At 40.6% G+C, this 20,796-nt stretch overlaps 1 protein-coding gene across 41 annotated transcripts in view; it reads right to left on the bottom strand.

Annotated features, from left to right (window-relative positions):
• The window catches only part of obsl1b (obscurin like cytoskeletal adaptor 1b), a 70,134-nt gene that overhangs the window by 18,751 nt on the left and 30,587 nt on the right, over window positions 1-20,796 (bottom strand). For 25 of the 41 annotated variants that reach the window (XR_016490482.1, XR_016490485.1, XM_090215272.1 and 22 more), the window contains 6 exons: window positions 17,064-17,339; window positions 16,303-16,944; window positions 11,586-11,858; window positions 10,140-10,406; window positions 8,290-8,556; window positions 2,208-2,320 (listed from right to left, as the gene is read on the bottom strand). Coding sequence is in view for 37 of the 41 variants with exons in the window: in XM_090215272.1 (XP_090071398.1) it covers window positions 2,208-2,320; window positions 8,290-8,556; window positions 10,140-10,406; window positions 11,586-11,858; window positions 16,303-16,944; window positions 17,064-17,339 (1,838 nt within the window). In the remaining 4 variants the exon portion in view is untranslated. The remainder of the gene's footprint in view (window positions 1-2,207; window positions 2,321-8,289; window positions 8,557-10,139; window positions 10,407-11,585; window positions 11,859-16,302; window positions 16,945-17,063; window positions 17,340-20,796) is intronic. The other 16 variants (XR_016490483.1, XR_016490484.1, XM_021578716.3 and 13 more) reach the window with 1 other exon arrangement.

The raw sequence follows: 20,796 nt of genomic DNA, 5'->3' as shown, positions 1-20,796 counted from the left end.
ACAAACACAACTCATTTTATAGATGGCAATTTTAATGCACAAAAATTACATGATGAAATCCTAAGGCCTACTGTGAGGCCCATTTTATTTGCGCTATCTGTGACCAACAGATGCATATCTGTATTCTCAGTCATGCAAAATCCATAGATTAGGGCCGAATGAATTTATTTCAATTCACTGATTTCCTCATATGAACTATAACTCTTTGAAATTGTTGCATTGTGCGTGAAATTTTTGTTCAGTATATTTATGTATGTACAGTGCATTTGGAAAGTATTCAGACCCCTTGATTTTTTTTTTTTGTTAAGCCTTATCCTAAAATGGATTCAAAATTGTTTTTTTTCTCATCAATCTACACACAATACCCAATAATGAAATGTTTACAAATGTATTACAAATTAAATACTGAAATACCTTCTTTACATAAGTATTTAGACCCTTTGCTATGAGACTCGAAACTGAGCTCAGGTACATCCTGTTTCCATTGATCATCCTTGAGATGTTTCTACAACTTGATTGGAGTCCACCTGTGGTAAATTCAATTAATTGAACATGACTTGGAAAGGCACACACCTGTTTATATAAGGTTTCACAGTTGACAATGCATGTCAGGGCAAAAACCAAGCCATGAGGTCAAAGGAATTGCCTTGTAGAGCTCCGAGACAGGATTGTGTCGAGGCACAGATCTGTGGAAGGGTACCAAAAATGTCTGCAGCATTGAAGGTCCCCAAGAACAGTGGCTGCCATAATTCTTAAATGGAAGAAGTTTGGAACCACCAAGACTCATCATAGAGCTGGCCACCTGGCCAAACTGAGCAATTGGGAAGAAGGGTGTTGGCCAGGAAGGTGACAAAGAACCCAATGGTCACTGTGACAGAGCTCTAGAGTTTCTCTGTGGGGATGGAAGAACCTTCAAGAAGGACAACCATCTCTGCAGCACTGCACCAATCAGGCCTTTATGGTAGAGTGGCCAGACGGAAGCCACTCCTCAGTAAGGCACATGACAGCCCGCTTGGGGTTTGCCAAAAGGCACCTAAATACTCTCAGACCATGAGAAACATAATTATCTGGTCTGATGAAACCAACATTGAACTCTTTGGCCTGAATACCAAGCGTCACGTCTGGAGGAAACCTGGCACCATCCCTACACCGATGCATGGTGGGGGCAACATCATGCTGTGGGGATGTTATTCAGCGGCAGGGACTGGAAGAATAGTCAGGTTCGAGGGAATGGCGAACGGAGCAAAGTACAGAGAGATCTTTGATGATAACATGCTCCAGAGCACTCAGGACCTCAGACTGGGGCGAAGGTTCACCTTCCAACAGAACAACAACCCTAAGCACCCAGCCAAGACAATGCAGGAGTGGCTTCAGGACAAGTTTCTGAATGTCCTTGAGTGGCCCAGCCAGAGTCCTGACTTGAACCTGTACATCAAACATCTTTGGAGAGACCTGAAAATAGCTGTGCAGCGACTCTCCCCATCCATCCCAACAGAGCTTGAAAGGATCAGTTAAGAAAGAGAGAAACTCCCTGAATGCAGGTGTGTCAAGCTTGTAGCGTCATATCCAAGAAGACTCGAGGCTGTAATCGCTGCCAAAGTTGCTTCAAGAATGTACTTGAGTAAAGGGTCTGAATACTTATGTAAATGTGTTTTGTTGGTATTGTTTGTAGATTGATGAGGGGAAAAAACTATTACATCCATTTTAGAAGAAGGCTGTAATGTACCAAAATGTGGAAAAAATCAAGAGGCCTGAATACTTTCCGGATGCACTGTATGTATGTATGTATGTATGTATGTATGTATGTATGTACGTGTGTATGTGTGTATGTGTATGTGTGTGTATGTATGTATGTCTATACACTTAGTGTACATTAAGGACCACTGCTATTTCAATCACATAGACTGACCAGATTAATAAACAATATATACACCTCATTTTGAAATGTCATCATGTTTCCAAGCCACAGTAATGCACTTTAGACTCAATCTTAATTAACCCCTTAATTAACCCCTATTGAGACTGCACTGAGTAGAATGCTCAATTGGGTATCAGTCCCAAAACTACCGTTTAAAACAACATTGTGACGAAACGTGCAACCCATGAATATGACTTCATGCGATTCATCATGCACCATAGTATTATTGAGTGGAAGGTTGCTAACAAAATAGTGTAATTATTGGGTGGAAAGGGTATGAATTGTTTACCTTCATCCATTTCACTTCAACATGAGGCCTTGATAGCTCACAATCCATTGATGCCACAGCTGCTTCTGGAAAGCGCAAGTCCTCCAGTTTTTTAATGACTGTCACTGGTGGCTCTGAGAACAAAATGAGAACAAAATCAAGGTGAGAGAAAGAGTAGAGATGAAACTGTATAATTAGTGTGAGTCTGAAATGAGTGTGAAAAGCTTTGTGTACTGTGACACTGCCTCGAGTGTGAGGTGACATGAGCACATACATACTTCACTGGATTAAAGTTATAAAACCTTTGTATCTTTTCATTTTCATAATGTTAACGTAAAGTATCTGCCAGTTCGGACTGCATTATTTTGACTAGCAAAATCCAAGACTGGTCAAATCTAAGTGTGATCCTTGGGACGTCCAACTCTGATGTCACCCCATTGACTTTGACATTTAAAATGTTTAAGGTAAGGTTTAAGGTTACGGTAAGGGTTAAGGTTTGGGTAAATGTAAGTGTTAAAGTTAGGGTTCTGGTGGGGTCATCCCAAGGATTCCTCTTAGCAACTTAGCATATACCATTTATGTTGCATGTCCCTTTATTTAAAAGAAGATGTGGGTAGCATTTGGGGAAATGTTTGGTGTACCTGGGGCTGAGAACTTATTGGCTTAAAAAGCCTCGAAATAGCCATTAATTAAGTCTATAAACTGCTCATATTTGTGGACTTTACTCACCCTTCAAAGGAGTAAGGTTTTTGTTGGCTTTGAGAATACCATTCCGAGGAAGTCTTTAGAAGGCCGGATTTCCCTTGCTACTGGGCAATTACACGGTAACAGATTGACGCCGAGACTCACTTTTAAATGTATGCCAAGCAAAAACCATTGATTGCAAAGTTCAACAAACCATACACCTATATGCAGAAATAAATACTCCAAACATAGCCTGGGACAGTAGCGGGATGCGATAGATCCCAAATTAATACAACCACGAGCATCAAAAAAACTGTTTTAAGTAAGGAGCTTGACGCAACAGATGAGAAAGTTTATCAACATTTTAAGCTGAACGATTAGGCTATTTCTGTGCATCATTTTAAGAAGTTATATGGCCAGTTTAATTGTGATACAAATTAAAGCATATATGATTATGGGGTAGGCTACATGAGGCGATGATTTGAAGAAGTCAACAACAAAAAAAAGCTGGTGATGTTTGCCTTATGCTGGGAATCATTCAAGTGATAGTCTAATATTGTCACCCATCACACTATTCTCAATATAATCTTTACATATATTATTTAGTATACAGTGCCTTGCGAAAGTATTCGGCCCCCTTGAACCTTGCGACCTTTTGCCACATTTCAGGCTTCAAACATAAAGATATAAAACTGTATTTTTTTGTGAAGAATCAACAACAATTGGGACACAATCATGAAGTGGAACGACATTTATTGGATATTTCAAACTTTTTTAACAATTCAAAAACTGAAAAATTGGGCGTGCAAAATTATTCAGCCCCCTTAAGTTAATACTTTGTAGCGCCACCTTTTGCTGTGATTACAGCTGTAAGTCGCTTGGGGTATGTCTCTATCAGTTTTGCACATCGAGAGACTGACATTTTTTCCCATTCCTCCTTGCAAAACAGCTCGAGCTCAGTGAGGTTGGATGGAGAGCATTTGTGAACAGCAGTTTTCAGTTCTTTCCACAGATTCTCGATTGGATTCAGGTCTGGACTTTGACTTGGCCATTCTAACACCTGGATATGTTTATTTTTGAACCATTCCATTGTAGATTTTGCTTTATGTTTTGGATCATTGTCTTGTTGGAAGACAAATCTCCGTCCCAGTCTCAGGTCTTTTGCAGACTCCATCAGGTTTTCTTCCAGAATGGTCCTGTATTTGGCTCCATCCATCTACTCATCAATTTTAACCATCTTCCCTGTCCCTGCTGAAGAAAAGCAGGCCCAAACCATGATGCTGCCACCACCATGTTTGACAGTGGGGATGGTGTGTTCAGGGTGATGAGCTGTGTTGCTTTTACGCCAAACATAACGTTTTGCATTGTTGCCAAAAAGTTCAATTTTGGTTTCATCTGACCAGAGCACCTTCTTCCACATGTTTGGTGTGTCTCGCAGGTGGCTTGTGGCAAACTTTAAACAACACTTTTTATGGATATCTTTAAGAAATTGCTTTCTTCTTGCCACTCTTCCATAAAGGCCAGATTTGTGCAATATACGACTGATTGTTGTCCTATGGACAGAGTCTCCCACCTCAGCTGTAGATCTCTGCAGTTCATCCAGAGTGATCATGGGCCTCTTGGCTGCATCTCTGATCAGTCTTCTCCTTGTATGAGCTGAAAGTTTAGAGGGACGGCCAGGTCTTGGTAGATTTGCAGTGGTCTGATACTCCTTCAATTTCAATATTATCGCTTGCACAGTGCTCCTTGGGATGTTTAAAGCTTGGGAAATCTTTTTGTATCCAAATCCGGCTTTAAACTTCTTCACAACAGTATCTCGGACCTGCCTGGTGTGTTCCTTGTTCTTCATGATACTCTCTGCGCTTTTAACGGACCTCTGAGACTATCACAGTGCAGGTGCATTTATACGGAGACTTGATAACACACAGGTGGATTGTATTTATCATCATTAGTCATTTAGGTCAACATTGGATCATTCAGAGATCCTCACTGAACTTCTGGAGAGAGTTTGCTGCACTGAAAGTAAAGGGGCTGAATAATTTTGCACGCCCAATTTTTCAGTTTTTGATTTGTTAAAAAAGTTTGAAATATCCAATAAATGTCGTTCCACTTCATGATTGTGTCCCACTTGTTGTTGATTCTTCACCAAAAAATACAGTTTTATATCTTTATGTTTGAAGCCTGAAATGTGGCAAAAGGTCGCAAAGTTCAAGGGGGCCGAATACTTTCGCAAGGCACTGTATACCCGTAGTATGTACTCTGTCTATGCACACAAGGTAAGACCTGGTCGTACCACCCCCCCTGTATTTTGGTTATCGCGCCAGGTGGTGTTAAGGTAGGCAGGTAAGGTAGGAGAGACAGGACCTCTATACCAAGCAGTGTCAGAGGAAGGCTGTAAAAATTGTCAAGGACTCCAGCCACCCTAGTCATAGACTGTTCTCTCTGCTACCACATGGCAAGCGGTACCGGAGCGCCAAGTCTAGGTCAAAAAGGCTTCTTAACAGCTAATAAAATGGCAACCGAGACTATTTGCATTGTCCCCTCCCCCTCTTTTACGCTGCTGATACTCTGTTTATTATCTATGCATAGTCACTTTAACTCTACCTACATGTACATATTACCTTGACCAACCTGTGCCCCCGCACATTGACTCTGTACCGTTACCCCCTATATATAGCCTCGCTACTGTTATTTTACTGCTGCTCTTTAATTATTTGTTATTTAAATTTGTTACTTAACACTTGTTGTTTTAATTGCATTGTTGGTTAAGGTAAGTAAGCATTTCACTGTAAGGTCTACACCTTTGTATTCGGTGCATGTGACAAATGAAATTTGATTTGATTATGGTTGCTGTCCTTTCAGAATCACAAACCTGTCACACACACTGAAGGCCTATAGGTTTGTCACTGTGCAAAATGACCTGTAATAGATATAAAAGCTGATATTAATGTTTCAAGAAAGGAGTATATGTATTTGGCCTGGTGAAGTGGTTTTATGTGCTGAATGAATGGAAGGTGATAATTATACGTTCTCGGCTGGTTGGGAAGAAATTAGGAGGCCTCACTGTCCGAGACCGAGTACAAATGTATCCTACACAACACCAAGACAAATCCAGTCTTGAGTACTACAATACTAGTATGAGTTTTTATTTTATTTATTTAACCTTTATTTAACTAGGCAAGTAAGTTAAGAAGAACAAATTCTTATTTACATTGACGGCTTACCCCAGCCAAACCCTAACCCAGACATCACTGGTCCAATTGTGCACCACCATTTGTGATACAGCCTGGAATTGAACCAGGGTCTGTAGTGATGCCTCTATGCACTGACTTAGACCGCTGCGCCAGTCAGGAGCCCCTGAGTTAACAGAATATGAACTTTTAACAGTGAGATTTTCACTGGACAGTTACTTTAATATGACTTTGCTTTTGTTGCTCTCACACTGAAAGTATTTCCTCAAACCTTTAAATTGTAACTTATTTGTTTGAGTTCCAAGCTGATTCATACAGTGCTGTTTTACCAGTATGAATCATTTGAAAAGTGAAAGTGCTCTCCCGTTAACTTAAAATCTCAACTACAATGTCCTCTGACAGTAATTACCCTTTTGTGACTAGGGGGCAGTATTTTCATTTTTGGATAAAAAAACGTTCCCGTTTTAAACTGGATATTTTGTCACGACAAGATGCTCGACTATGCATATAATTGACAGCTTTGGATAGAAAACACTCTAACGTTTCCAAAACTGCAAAGATATTGTCTGTGAGTGCAACAGAACTGATGTTACAGGCGAAACCCAGATAAAAATCCAATCAGGAAGTGCCCCATATTTTGAAAGCGCTGCATGCCAATGACTCCTTATATGGCTGTGAATGGGCTACCAATGAGCTTACGCTTTCTATGTATTCCCCAAGGTGTCTACAGCATTGTGACGTCTTTTTACGCATTTATGTTGAAGAATAGCCGTAAGGGACCACATTGAGCAAGTGGTCACATGATGGATCCCGCAGAAAATCTTGCGTAAAGTACAGAGGTAGCCATTATTCCAATCGCTTCTAATGAGAAACCAATTGTCCCGGTGGATATATTATCGAATAGATGTATGAAAAACACCTTGAGGATTGATTGTAAACAACGTTTGCCATGTTTCGGTTGATATTATGGAGCTAATTTGGAAAAAAGTTAGGCGTTGTAGTGACCGCATTTTCCGGTCGATTTCTCAGCCAAACGTGACGAACAAACGGGAGCTATTTTGCCTACAAAAATATTATTTTTGGAAAAAAGGAACATTTGCTATCTAACTGGGAGTCTCCTGAGTGAAAACATCCAAAGTTCTTCAAAGGTAAATGATTTAATTTGATTGCTTTTCTTATTTTCGTGAAAATGTTGCCTGCTGCTAGCAAGGCATAATGCTATGCTAGGCTATGATAAACTTACACAAATGCTTGTCTAGCATTGGCTGTAAAGCATATTTTGAAAATCTGAGATGACAGGGTGATTAACAAAAGACTAATATATTTCATTGGTGATTTTCATGAATAGGAATATTTTCTAGGGATATTTATGTCCGATGCGTTATGCAAATTAGTGTGATTAGCGATGATTACACTCCCGCATGAGGGATTGAGAGTTAGTAGAGGTTCAAGCCAAACTGAATGCCTGACACAAATTTGGGAGCACTATACTTATAGTACACATGATCTGCACCACGACATCATCAGTACAATAGCCTGTGTTTTAGTGTTAAGACGTGTTTGGTATGGCAACTGAATTATTTACTGGGATGACATTTTAATCCAATTGTCATCATTGATTTCAGAACCCTGGCTCAATTGGATGGGACGTATTGAGTGACTCTGTATAAGGGAGAGATTACTTTACAGTGTGAGGTTAACTTAGGGAGTGACTGAGAAGAACAAGTAACCTACTTGCGATGTATGGTACGTGGCTATTTTGTATTTGTAACATGAGGCGCAGTAAGAACGGTAGCAGAGCAGTCACTCCATTTCTTTATCATGCCGTCGCTTATTCTGACATTGACAAAAACAAACCTGTCATTAAGCCTTACAAGCCCTGGCTGGCAGATGCCAGTGGAGTAGACAACACGAGAATTCAGGCTTTCCTAGAATTGTATATGACACCTCGGCATCAAAAGCTTAGGTGTCAAATACATATTCTCATTCTGTATTACATACACACCCTCACACTCTGCTTGTAACACTACTATATAAATCTGTTGTATGTAAATCTTTTGCGATAATTGCATTTGATGTAGAAAAAGCATAGTGACATAAAATATTGTTATTTTGAGAACCGATCAGAAAGACACTGCTGTTTGTGTACACTGAATGTGGCCAGGCAGCCCACTCTGACAGCAAACTAGTGTACTGTTGCTGTCTGACCATCTATGTCCGTGCCCTACCTTTAACAATGAGCCTTGCTGATGATTTCACATTTTCCGCAGATAACACAAATGTGCCTGTGTCGTCCAAGGTGAGGTTGGAGATGGTGAGGCTGTGGACACACCCTTTGGCACTCATGCGCCAGTGGTTGTTGGGCTTTAGCTGGTTCCCATCCTTTAGCCAAGTGGCTTCTACATTGCTGTGAGACAGCTCCACCTCGAAGGATGCTGTTTCACGTTGAATGGTTTGGATGTCAGTGAGTCCTCTCCGAATTGTAATTTTTCTGGCTGTAGGGAGAAAATGGTATTGCAGCCAAAGGCAATAATAACAACAATAATCACTTAATTAGTAAGTTAATCATATAAATCATGTAAATCATCTATAACAGGGGTAGGCAACACTTGTCCTGGAGTGCCTCAGGCACTCACTGAACTGATCAATTAGCTCAGTTGGTCAGGTGTGGTGTCTAGTTGGAATAAAATCCAGCAGTACCTGCGATATTCCAGGAACAGGGTTGCCTACCCCTGATCAATAATTAAATCAACACATTTACATGTTGCATGTTTGACAGGGACAAACAAAGAAATCCTGTGTATGATGCCGTTTTTATATCAGCAGTTGCTTTTACCGTAGCACGGCCTAGACCAAAAAGAGCAAGCAGAAGCAGAAGCAGAAGCAGTGGCACATTGGCTAGGAAAACCTCCAGAAGGAAGAAACCTAGAGAGGAACTTGGCAAAAAGGGACTCGATATATACCTTTTTTTTTAATATATGGTTTTAACTTCCCTTATAGAAGTGTTTTATTCAATCATCTGTTATTTCATGTATTATTTAATCTCTAGAAGCATTCCATACAATGTGATCCCTCTGCAAATAATACAAATACCAAATCCAAAGGCTATTTCTTAGCATTTACTTTCATGTTTCTTCCATTTTCATATAGAACGTCACTATAACAGAAGTCATGTTACAGTATGTGTGATACAGACTGACAAATAAAACATGTAGCCAGTTGGAATGAAAGAAGCAAGTCTTTTTATCATTCATAAACAGTACTTTACACCAAAGCCTGTTTCAAATCTGCCAACATTTTTACTTATTCTAACACAGATATGCATTCCCCAAGGAGAAGAAGCATTCATTTCTTAGACTTGATGACAACAAACTCGATTTTGAAGGCCAGTGCATAAATTTAGATTCAATGAGAGGAGATCCAAATTCATAAGCGGTGCCAACAGCAACCGAAGTCCAGACTTACCCCTTCCCAACCAAGCTGCTGCTGAAAAGACAAGCTCTATCTCACCCGCACCTCACAGCACTAACTCACCCACAAAACAAGTAGGAAGAAAAGAGCTACAGTACATCTTAACTATTAGACCCTTTGGGGTTAAAGCAGCCCTTAGACATAGCTCGACTCTGCAATAATAAGCAAAGAGAATGCTCTCAGAGTGCTGTGCTTGTGTGAATGTAATCCTAGTGCTCGTCTGATAACATCTATATCTTCAGTGCCAAGCAAAAGGGGCTTAAATAGTTCCTGACGAGTACTTCCTTATAGCCTCCAATCTGATTCCCCTTTGACACGCTTAATGAAACCATTATGGCTCCAGTGATCCTGTGTCAATACACAAATCTGCTCCCTGAGAACAAGAGGGTGGGCTAGCGGTCTGTCTGTACTTCACCTGTTTGCAGCCATCACCATGGAGGAACAAGTGCCACCCCGGTCCCATTCGTTCAAATTACTCTTACTCAGTTATTGACGTTGCTCCAAAAGCAACAACGGCAACAACAGGGGCAGCGTGCGAAAGCGATGTTGCCGGCAACGGAGGTAAACAAACAACAACAGCGCATAGTGACAACACGTGCGCACTCACGTTCCACGATGAGTTGGGCTTGCGTGCGGTCGTGGAGAGTTTCGCAACTGTAGGTGCCCCGGTCAGAAAGGGCGAGCTTGTGGATGGTGAGGCTCCGTCGCCGGCACTTTTGCTTCAGGGTGAACTTTGGCCCCGGGTGGATGACTACACCCTGCCTCATCCATTGCACCTCTCCAGAGTCGAGACCCACCTCCACCTCCAGGGTAGCCTCCCCGAATTGCTCAGCCACAACGGGCACCATGTTTTTGGTGAACAACACTTGTTGTTCTGAACAGATATACCCACAATTACTGTGTGTGTGTGTGTGTGTGTGTGTGTGTGTGTGTGTAAAGCAACTGGTATCACACAAGTATTATATTTGAACTCTAATTGACATTAAACTTCAACTACATATCCAGACTGCCATACACAAAGTGAAAAAATAGCACTTTGTAAGCTACATTATAACTATATAACTAAAGATACTAATAAAATTATATGATAAACAAACAAAAATGTAGCACAAGTTCTGTTAAGGAGAGGCGATTCAATCATCTTAATAGTCCCGATTTCCTAAGTGTTGTAGCATGTCTCCGGCACCATTTGTCTCTGTCAGTCACCCCATGAATTCTAACAGGAGACGCTGCTAAGCGCTAGCCGTCAAAGGCGCCCCTTCAACAATTTGATCTTGTCTGACGAGGTCATTATTTATTGAAAATATGTTGTGGCATTAAGGAGGCTTTCTAAGAGCATACTGTTGCACTCATTCCCCCAATAGTTATAAAGAGGGAAGGGGAGGCAAGGATGATGAAACTCATTTTTGCCAAAGCTTACTTCAAAATTATCTCTTAAACTTCAAGGAATCAACAGTTGTATAAAGTTATTGCAAATGTGGAATGACAATTACAATTAAATGTCTCTAAAACATTGACATACACTGTTGTTCAATGGTCTCAACAGCGCAACTATGAGAATCAAGGGAAATTAATAAAAGGTTTGGGGGGAAATGTCAATTTCCTAATTAATCAGGGAAAATAACATCTTGTCAAACTGTAACTATATAATTATAAGAGCACAGTCATGGGGCTACTTATCAATTTAAAGGTGCTCTGTTTGTTGTATGATATTTATATTTTGGTTAGCTTAGAAAAACCTGAAATAGCTTAGCAATACTTTCTTATCTCATCATCATTTAAATAAGACATCCATTGTTTTCAACCTCCAAGAATGTGAATAAGGAAGATGCTGCTGTTTGAAGGGTGACATTCCAGGAAAAACAAGCAACTTTACTAGCTTCAAATGCCATTCTAAAATTATATTTTTATCCCGTGGGATTTTTTTTCTTTACTACTACAAATATATCGTTGACATTTAGGTCTATTTGTAGGTGGAAATGTTGCATATAGCACATAAAACTGGACCAGAATATCTTGAGTACCAAGCTAGCACAATGTTTACCAATCTCACCTTGAACCTGGAGGTTTGCTTCAGACACCAGCCCTTCTGCCTCGGCAGTCACCGTGGCACAGTCTGAGACCTGGCAGTTGTAAATGCACAGCATGTGGCACAGTCCATTACTTGAAATGACAAACCTCTCACTTGGAACTATAGGCTGGCCGTTCAGGCTCCACACTAGCTGTGTGTCCTCTGGCGAAACCACACACTTAAATGTAGCATCTTCCCCCTCCAGTACAGTGATATTGTGTAGCTCTGCGATAATCTCGACAGTAGGTGGAGGCACTAAGGGATAGAACATGAACATGACTTAGAATAATAACACACAGCGCTTAACTCACACAACTTCTGCGTAAATCATGCAATGAGAGGTCAATGGGCGGTATGAAAACAGTACACAACTTAATTTGTTGCAAAGCCTTGCTTGGAAACGTGTTTACTCTCAAAGGATTTGTCCCATTGAGAGTTAAAGGTCCAATGCAGCTTTTTTTAAATCTCAGTATCAAATCATTTCTGGGTAACAATTAAGTCGTTTACTGTGATTGTTTACAATTAAAAAGGTTTAAAAAAAATAAACAAAAATAGCTTCTTAGCAACTGCCAATTTGTCATGCAAGAATTTTGCCAGGACTGTCTGGGAGTAAGTAGTCTGAGTGGGGAGGGGAAAACTGAAAATTAGCTGTTATTGGCAGAGAGGTTTGGAACGCACCTTCTTTTTGGTCTATGACCTAATTTACTGTATTTTAATTATCTGTATTGTCTAGATGTTGAATGTTTGAGAAGTCTTGATTGTGGTTGTTTGTAATGTCTTGTTAATTCGTGTTGGACCCCAGGAAGATTAGTTAGCATGATGGCGTTAGCTAATGGGGACCCTAATAAAAAAATGTAAAATACAAAAATATCACCATGGAAGGCAAAAACTACATCCCACAAAAACATTTCAGGCAGCTTTTTTAAACAGCTCTTACACTAAAGGGGCATTGTCAAAAATTGCACAATTTCACAGGATTATTACAACCTCATACTGTGGAAATACAGTGGGGCAAAAAAGTATTTAGTCAGCCCCCAATTGTGCAAGTACTCCACTTACAAAGATGAGAGAGGCCTGTAATTTTCATCATAGGTACACTTCAACTATGACAGACAAAATGAGAAAAAGAATTCCAGAAAATCACATTGTAGGATTTTTTATGAATTTATTTGCAAATTATGGTGGAAAATAAGTATTTGGTCACCTACAAACAAGCAAGATTTCTGGCTCTCACAGACCTGTAACTTCTTCTTTAAGAGGCTCCTCTGTCCTCCACTCGTTACCTGTATTAATGGCACCTGTTTGAACTTGTTATCAGTATAAAAGACACCTGTCCACAACCTCAAACAGTCACACTCCAAACTCCACTATGGCCAAGACCAAAGAGCTGCCAAAGGACACCAGAAACAAAAATGTAGACCTGCACCAGGCTGGGAAGACTGAATCTGCAATAGGTAAGCAGCTTGGTTTGAAGAAATCAACTGTGGGAGCAATTATTAGGAAATGGAGGACATACAAGACCACTGATAATCTCCCTCGATCTGGGGCTCCACGCAAGATCTCACCCTGTGGGGTCAAAATGATCACAAGATCGGTGAGCAAAAATCCCAGAACCACACGGGGGGACCTAGTGAATGACCTGCAGAGAGCTGGGACCAAAGTAACAAAGCCTACCATCAGTAACACACTACGCCGCCAGGGACTCAAATCCTGCAGTGCCAGACGTGTTCCCCTGCTTAAGCCAGTACATGTCCAGGCCCGTCTGAAGTTTGCTAGGGAGCATTTGGATGATCCAGAAGAACATTGGGAAATGTCATATGGTCAGATGAAACCAAAATATAACTTTTTGGTAAAAACTCAACTCGTCGTGTTTGGAGGACAAAGAATTCTGAGTTGCATCCAAAGAACACCATACCTACTGTGAAGCATGGGGGTGGAAACATCATGCTTTGGGGCTGTTTTTCTGCAAAGGGACCAGGACGACTGACCGGTGTAAAGGAAAGAATGAATGGGGCCATGTATCGTGAGATTTTGAGTGAAAACCTACTTCCATCAGCAAGGGCATTGAAGATGAAACGTGGCTGGGTCTTTCAGCATGACAATGATCCCAAACACACCGCCTGGGCAACGAAGGAGTGGCTTCGTAAGAAGCATTTCAAGGACCTGGAGTGGCCTAGCCAGTCTCCAGATCTCAACCCCATTGAAAATCTTTGGAGGGAGTTGAAAGTCCGTGTTGCCCAGCAACACCCCAAAACATCTCTGCTCTAGAGGAGATCTGCATGGAGAAATGGGCCAAAATACCAGCAACAGTGTGTGAAAACCTTGTGAAGACTTACAGAAAACGTTTGACCTCTGTCATTGCCAACAAAGGTTATATAACAAAGTATTGAGATAAACTTTTGTTATTGACCAAATACTTATTTTCCACCATCATTTGCAAATAAATTCATAAAAAATCCTACAATGTGATTTTCTGGATTTTTTTTCCTCATAGTTGAAGTGTACCTATGATGACAATTACAGGCCTCTCTCATCTTTTTAAGTGGGAGAACATGCACAATTGGTTGCTGACTAAATACTTTTTTGCCCCACTGTAAACACAGTACCAGTCAAAAGTTTAGACACACCTACTCTTTCAAAGGTTTTTCTTTATTTTTACTATTTTTAGAATAATAGACATCAACACTAAGAAATAACACATATGGAATTATGTAGTAACCAAAAAAGGGTTAAACAAATCAAATTCTATTTTATATTTGAGATTCTTCAGAGTAGCTTTGATGACAGCGTTGCACACTCTTGGCATTCTCTCAACCAACTTGATGAGAATGCATTTCAATTTACAGGTATGTCTTGTTAATTTGTGGAATTTCTTTCCTTCTTAATGCGTTTGAGACAATCAGTTGTGTTGTGACAAGATAGCCCTATTTGCTAAGATACAAAGTCCATATAATGGCAAGAGCAGCTCAAACAAGCATAGAAAAATGACAGTCTATCATAACTTGAAGACATGAAGGTCAGTCAATCCAGAAAATGTCAAGAACTTTGAAAGTTTCTTCAAGTGCAGTCGCAAAAACCATGAAGTGCTATGATGAAACTGGCTCCCATGAGGACCACCACAGGAAAGGAAGACCCAGTTACCTCTGCTGCAGAGGACAAGTTCATTAGAGTTGCCAGCCTCAGAAATTGCACCTAAATAAATGCTTCACAGAGTTCAAGTGACAGACACGTCTCAACATCAACTGTTCAGAGGAGACTGTGTAAATCAGGCCTTCATGGTCAATTGCTGCAAAGAAACAACTACTAAAGTACACCAATAAGAAGAAGAGACTTGCTTGGGCCAAGAAACACGAGCAATGGACATTAGACCAGTGGAAATCTGTCCTTTGGTCTGATGAGTCCAGATTTGCGATTTTTGGTTCCAACCGCTGCGTCTTTGTGAGACGCAGAGTAGGTGAACAGATGATCTCCGCATGTGGGGTTCCCACCATGGAGGAGGAGGAGATGTGATGGTGTGGGGGTGCTTTGTTGGTGAGACTGTCTGTGATTCATTTAGAATTCAAGGCACACTTAACCAGCATGGCTACCACAGCATTCTGCAGCGATACGCCATCCCATCTGGTTTGCTTTTAGTGGGACTATCATTTGTTTTTCAACAGGACAGTGACCCAACACACCTCCAGGCTGTTTAAGGGCTATTTGACCAAGAAATAGAGTGATGGAGTGTAGCATCAGATGACCTGGCCTCCACAATCACCCGACCTCAACCCAATTGAGATGGTTTGGAGTAGGACTGTAGAGTGAAAGAAAAGCAGCCAACAAGTGCTCAGCATACTGTATGTGGGAACTCCTTCAAGACTATTGGAAAAGCATTCCAGGTGAAGCTGGTTGAGAGAACGCCAAGAGTCTGCAAAGCTGTCATCAAGGCAAAGCCTGGCTACTTTGAAGAATCTCAAATATAAAATATATTTAGATTTGTTTAACCCTTATTTGATTACTACATGATTCCATATGTGTTATTTCATAGTTTTCATGTCTTCACTGTAATTAAACAATGTTGGAAATAGTACAAATAAAGAAAAACCCTTGAATGAGTAGGCGTCCAAACCTTTGACTGGTACTGTGTATAAAACAGGAAAATCACGCTTTTTAACTTCACTGAGCCTTTTACATAATGTGAGTCATGCTGGCTTCACGTGCTCGTTGGATATAGGAAACTGAAAGCGGTTAGTCCGACATGATTGTATTCAAGTGCTTTTGGAGTCGCAACAATTCTTCAACCAATAACATTTTAGCTAGCTTTATAAGCATGCTAACATTGCTTATAATAAAGTTAGCTAGCTTGCTTAACATTGACAATATGTTCAGACTAGCTACATTATACATATTGATGAGGTTGTAATTGTCAAAAACTGATTTGTTGTAATCTTTTGGTTGAATAGGTTAAAAAAAAAGTCAGTGGTGAAATGTCAGGTAACAACATTTTCTCAGTTTCCCACTTGTAATTCCAACTTGGAGGGTCATTCAAGTGAAATTCCCACTGGGAACTAGGAGCATCTGATAATTCCGATAGCACATAAGCATGGCATTAAACATGCGCTGACATTAAAAACTATGTTTGATTCATATGATTATCACCCAATAATGTTAATTTAGTTATTTCAAATATTAGCATAACCGTAACTGCCCATATCCTTACTTTCTACGCCGACAGTGGCAAAAGTCTTATCGTCTGTGGATTCACAGGCATATTCCCCAGCATTGTCTAGCATTAGCTGGTGGATAGTGATGCTTCGCTCCCGACCCTGTGCCCTTATCGTATGTCGACGGCTGGGCTTAATCTCCTGGCCATCTTTGAGCCACTGAACATCTCCTTTAGGTTTGTTGACCTCACACCTCAGGGTAAGGGTACTGTCCTTCAGGGCTACGATATTCTGCAGAGGTCTGGAGAATTTCACTTTCATTTCTAGCAAAACAAGTTTAATAATCAGTTTTCCAGTTATGGCAGCATAAATACTGTGTTTAACTATGTTAAACCTTATTCTTAGGCATTTTGTCCAAAAAATCTTACCTTTGACCTGGACAATGAAATACATTTCATCCGTGTTGATGTTACAGACAAACCCTCCACTATCTGATAGTTTCAGGGGGTTGATGGTGAGGGTGTGCATTTTACCCGCACTGGAGATGTGAATATTATCCCCATTCAATAGTTCACCATCTTTAAGCCATCGCACATAGGCTTGCTCCCGATTCACCATGGCACGCAGTGTCACACTTTCATTTTCGTAGCCTGAGATGGTGGTTCTGGCTTGTTTGTTCACAAACTTGACTGGGGGCTCTGAGGAGTAAAACATAATTTGAACATGGCATCTTGTGACTTTTATGTTTATGTCATGTCAATAACATAGGTATGTTTTTGTAATTTATTACATGCATTGAAAATGTAAACACTTTTACCTTGGACCTCAACTATGGTTACCATTTTGTCATTGATGGCATCCAATATGTACTCTCCAGAGTCCGAGGGCTGAAGTCCTGATAAAACAAGTTTCCTGGTGGCACCGTCACTGTCTATGTGAGTGCGAGCGTCTGAACTTAGTAACTTTCCATTCCAAAGCCACTGGACAGTGGCATTCGGACAAGATATCTCGCACTCCAAGATGAGTTTGTCGCCTGCGACCAGGCTATGATGTTCTGGGTTACCCGAGTTGCCAATGATGGTCACAGGGGGTTCTAAGGAGAAAAACAACAGTCTTATTTTAGTAACACTTTAATTAAATTGAAATCTCCCAATGTTTCTACTTCATATCCATCATCTCCAGCACCACCCCAACATCAACACGTGAAAATGACTGCACTCTATGTTTTGAAATAAAAAGATAGAGACCACATGAAACAAAAGTGTTTCTGGATGATGTAGGAAGCACTTGTCTTCTGGTCAGCATCAAGTGATTTTAACCTGTTCAGAATAAAGGTTCAAACCTGTTTGGCTATGCCTGGATAAGTTCATTTCCTAAAGAGTGCCATGAACAATATCTAACTCTGATCTGATCTTCACATTTCTGGTTAATTTATTTATGAGATATAGTCACTTTTCACCACTTTACTAGCGAATAGTACAAATATGATAAATTATGAAAATGTGATGATTTCATATGCTATGAACAGCCTATTCATGAAAAAAGGCTGAATAGGGTCTTAAATATTTTCAAAATCATGTAAGTACAATGCATTACCAAACGTATGTGGACACCTGCTCTTTCGAACATCTCATTTCAAAATCATGGGCATTACTATGGAGTTGGTCCCCCCTTTGCTGCTATAACAGCCTCCACTCTTCTGGGAAGGCTTTCCACTAGATGTTGGAACATTGCTGCAGGGATTTGTTTCCATTCAGACACAAGAGCATAAGTGAGGGCAGGTACTGATATTGGGCGATTAGGCCTGGCTCTCAGTTGGCGTTCCAATTCATCCCAAAGGTGTCCGATGGGGATGAGGTCAGGGCTCTATGCAGGCCAGTCAATTTCTTCCACACCGATCTCGACAAACTATTTCTGTATGGACTTCACTTTGTGCACAGGGCCTTCCCCAAACTGTTGCCACAAATTGGAAGCACAGAATCATCTAGAATGTATTTGTATGCTGTAGCGTTAAGATTTCCCAGAGGCCTAGCCCGAACCATGAAAAAGAGCCCCAGACCATTATTGCTCCTCCACCAAACTTTACAGTTGGCACTATGCATTGGGGCAGGTAGCGTTCTCCTGGCATCCACCACATCCAGATTCGTCCAGATGATGAAACGTGATTCATCACTGCAGAGAACGTGTTTCCACTGCTCCAGAATCCAATGGTGGTGAGCTTTACACCACTCCAGCCGATGCTTGGCATTGCGTATGGTAATCTTAGGCTTGTGTGCAGCTGCTCGGCCATGGAAACCCATTTCATGATGCTCCCGACTATAAAAACAAAGAGAGTCGCACACCCCATATTTATAACCTCCCAGTAATTTATTGGATAAAAAAACACCAATGTTTCGGCATCCTTGTGCCTTCTTCAGGGTATTGTCATGAATGCTTGAATCAGGTTATGTAGCCAAACAGTGCAATTAGTGCAACCAATGACAATAGGTAAGGGGTGTCTCATAATTGCTGCATTGATCAGAATTAATTGAGCTAAATTGTTAAAAGACAATAACCTACAGCATATTGAATATATTATGCCATTGTTATCATTAGCATTAGCATAACATTAGCATGAATCATTTAATTTCACTTCTTAAATATTTCCAATTTCATTCAAAAAAATCTTACATGTAATATTTTGGTTCAACCATAATGCATAATAAGCATCATCAACAGGGTGAACATACGGGTGTTCTCTGATGAGCTGTAGAAAGAATACATTCATTTACATGACCTAATCACAGAAAATACCATTGGTCATACAAAGGGCCAGAGATCAAAGTCAATATTCAGACCACTAGGGGTCAATGTTTTTAAATATGATATCAAGTAGGCCTCCCTCTGTAGTAGTAGGATCTCAATGTTATTGTGTATTTGAGGAGGAGTTGGGATGGTTAGCTTCATCAAAGTGAGCTGCTACTGGATAGTCAGTGATCTTACACCTGATTGAGCTGCGGTGTTCAGCTATGCGTTGTTTAATTGTCTTTTTGTTTGTACTACGTAGGCTTTCCCACATGTACAGGTGATGAGATAGATTAGTCTATGAGATGATGCCCATAACAGGGATTTTTCGGCCTGTATGTGGGTGTCTGGAGAAGGATGTCTTTGTAGTGCTATTGCACTGTGTACATGAGCAATATTTGTAGTTCCCATTTGTAATGGGAGTCAGTGGCTGAGTGTCAGTGAATGAGTGTCTGAGTGGCCAGGTCAGATCTAACCAATCTATCCCCAATATTGTGACCATGGTTATAGACCACCAGTGGGGGCTCCTTGAAGAGGTATGCCATTTTTTTGTCTGATTGCGGAATATGCCAGTGCTTTTTCAGGATTGCTTTCATTTTCTCCAAACACTTGATGTACTTAGTGCAAAACACTGTTGTGTTATTTTTCTTCTTTGGTTTAATTTTGAGCCAATTCCTCTCTTGGTTTTTGAGATATTTTCATCATTGCAGCATTAAGAGGTTTGTCTTCGTAGCCTCTCATTTTGAATGTATCTTTCATGTTCTTATTATTACTGTAAAAATCTGACTGGTGGCCACAGATTCTTTTAACCCTGGATAACTGGCTATATGGTAGATCATTCTTGAGGGAAAGGGGATGCATACAATCCGCACGTAGTAGGGTATTGCGGTCTGTGGGCTTTGTGTATGAATCTGTATGTAATGCATCATTATCTTTGATGATCAATAAGTCCAGTTAATTTATTTGTATCTCATCAATCTGCATGGTGAATTTGAGATATTCAGAGCTCCAGAGTTTGGAATTCATTTAGTTCCTGCTGACTTCCTTCCCAGAGCACAAAGACGTCATCTATGTATCTCTTCCATAGGATGATTTTAGAAAGTAGGTGGTGTGTCTCTCTTTTGTAAATGAGTGCTTCCTCAAATTGTCCCACATACAGGTTCACATAGTTGGGGACAAAAGGGGAGTTCATGGCTACACCACGAATTTGAAGGAACAAGTCTGACTCAAAGATGAACAGTTCTTGTGCTGAAGTTCTTTCCAGAGGAAGTTTGGAACTCGGTAGTGAGTGCTCCAACCGAGGACAGGCGATTCTTAGGTGCCACACGCTTCAGCACTCGGCGGTACCATTCCGTTGTGCTCCTAGACGTTTACACTTCACAATAACTGTACTTACAGTTGACCAGGGCAGAAAATTGATGAACTGACTTGTTGGAAAGGTGGCATCCTATAACGGTGCGACGTTGAAAGTCACTTCAGTGAGGCCATTCTACTGCCAACATTTGTTCATGGAGATTGCATGGCTGTGTGCTCGAAGTAACCAAATCCACTAATTTGAAGGGGTTTCCACATATTTTTGTATATACCGTACATACATACATACACACATTTGAAGTCGGAAGTTTACATGCACGTCGTTTTTCAACCACTCCACAAATGTCTTGTTAACAGAATATAGTTTTGGCAAGTCGGTTAGGACTTACAAAGTTATCTACTTTGTGATGACACAATTTTTCCAACAATTGTTTACAGATTATATCACTTAT

This window comes from Oncorhynchus mykiss, chromosome 22 (genome assembly GCF_057628025.1).
Source record: "Oncorhynchus mykiss isolate SJ-2025 chromosome 22, ASM5762802v1, whole genome shotgun sequence".
In the NCBI taxonomy this organism is placed as follows: domain Eukaryota; kingdom Metazoa; phylum Chordata; class Actinopteri; order Salmoniformes; family Salmonidae; genus Oncorhynchus; species Oncorhynchus mykiss.
This window is presented reverse-complemented; position numbering and strand designations above follow the sequence as displayed.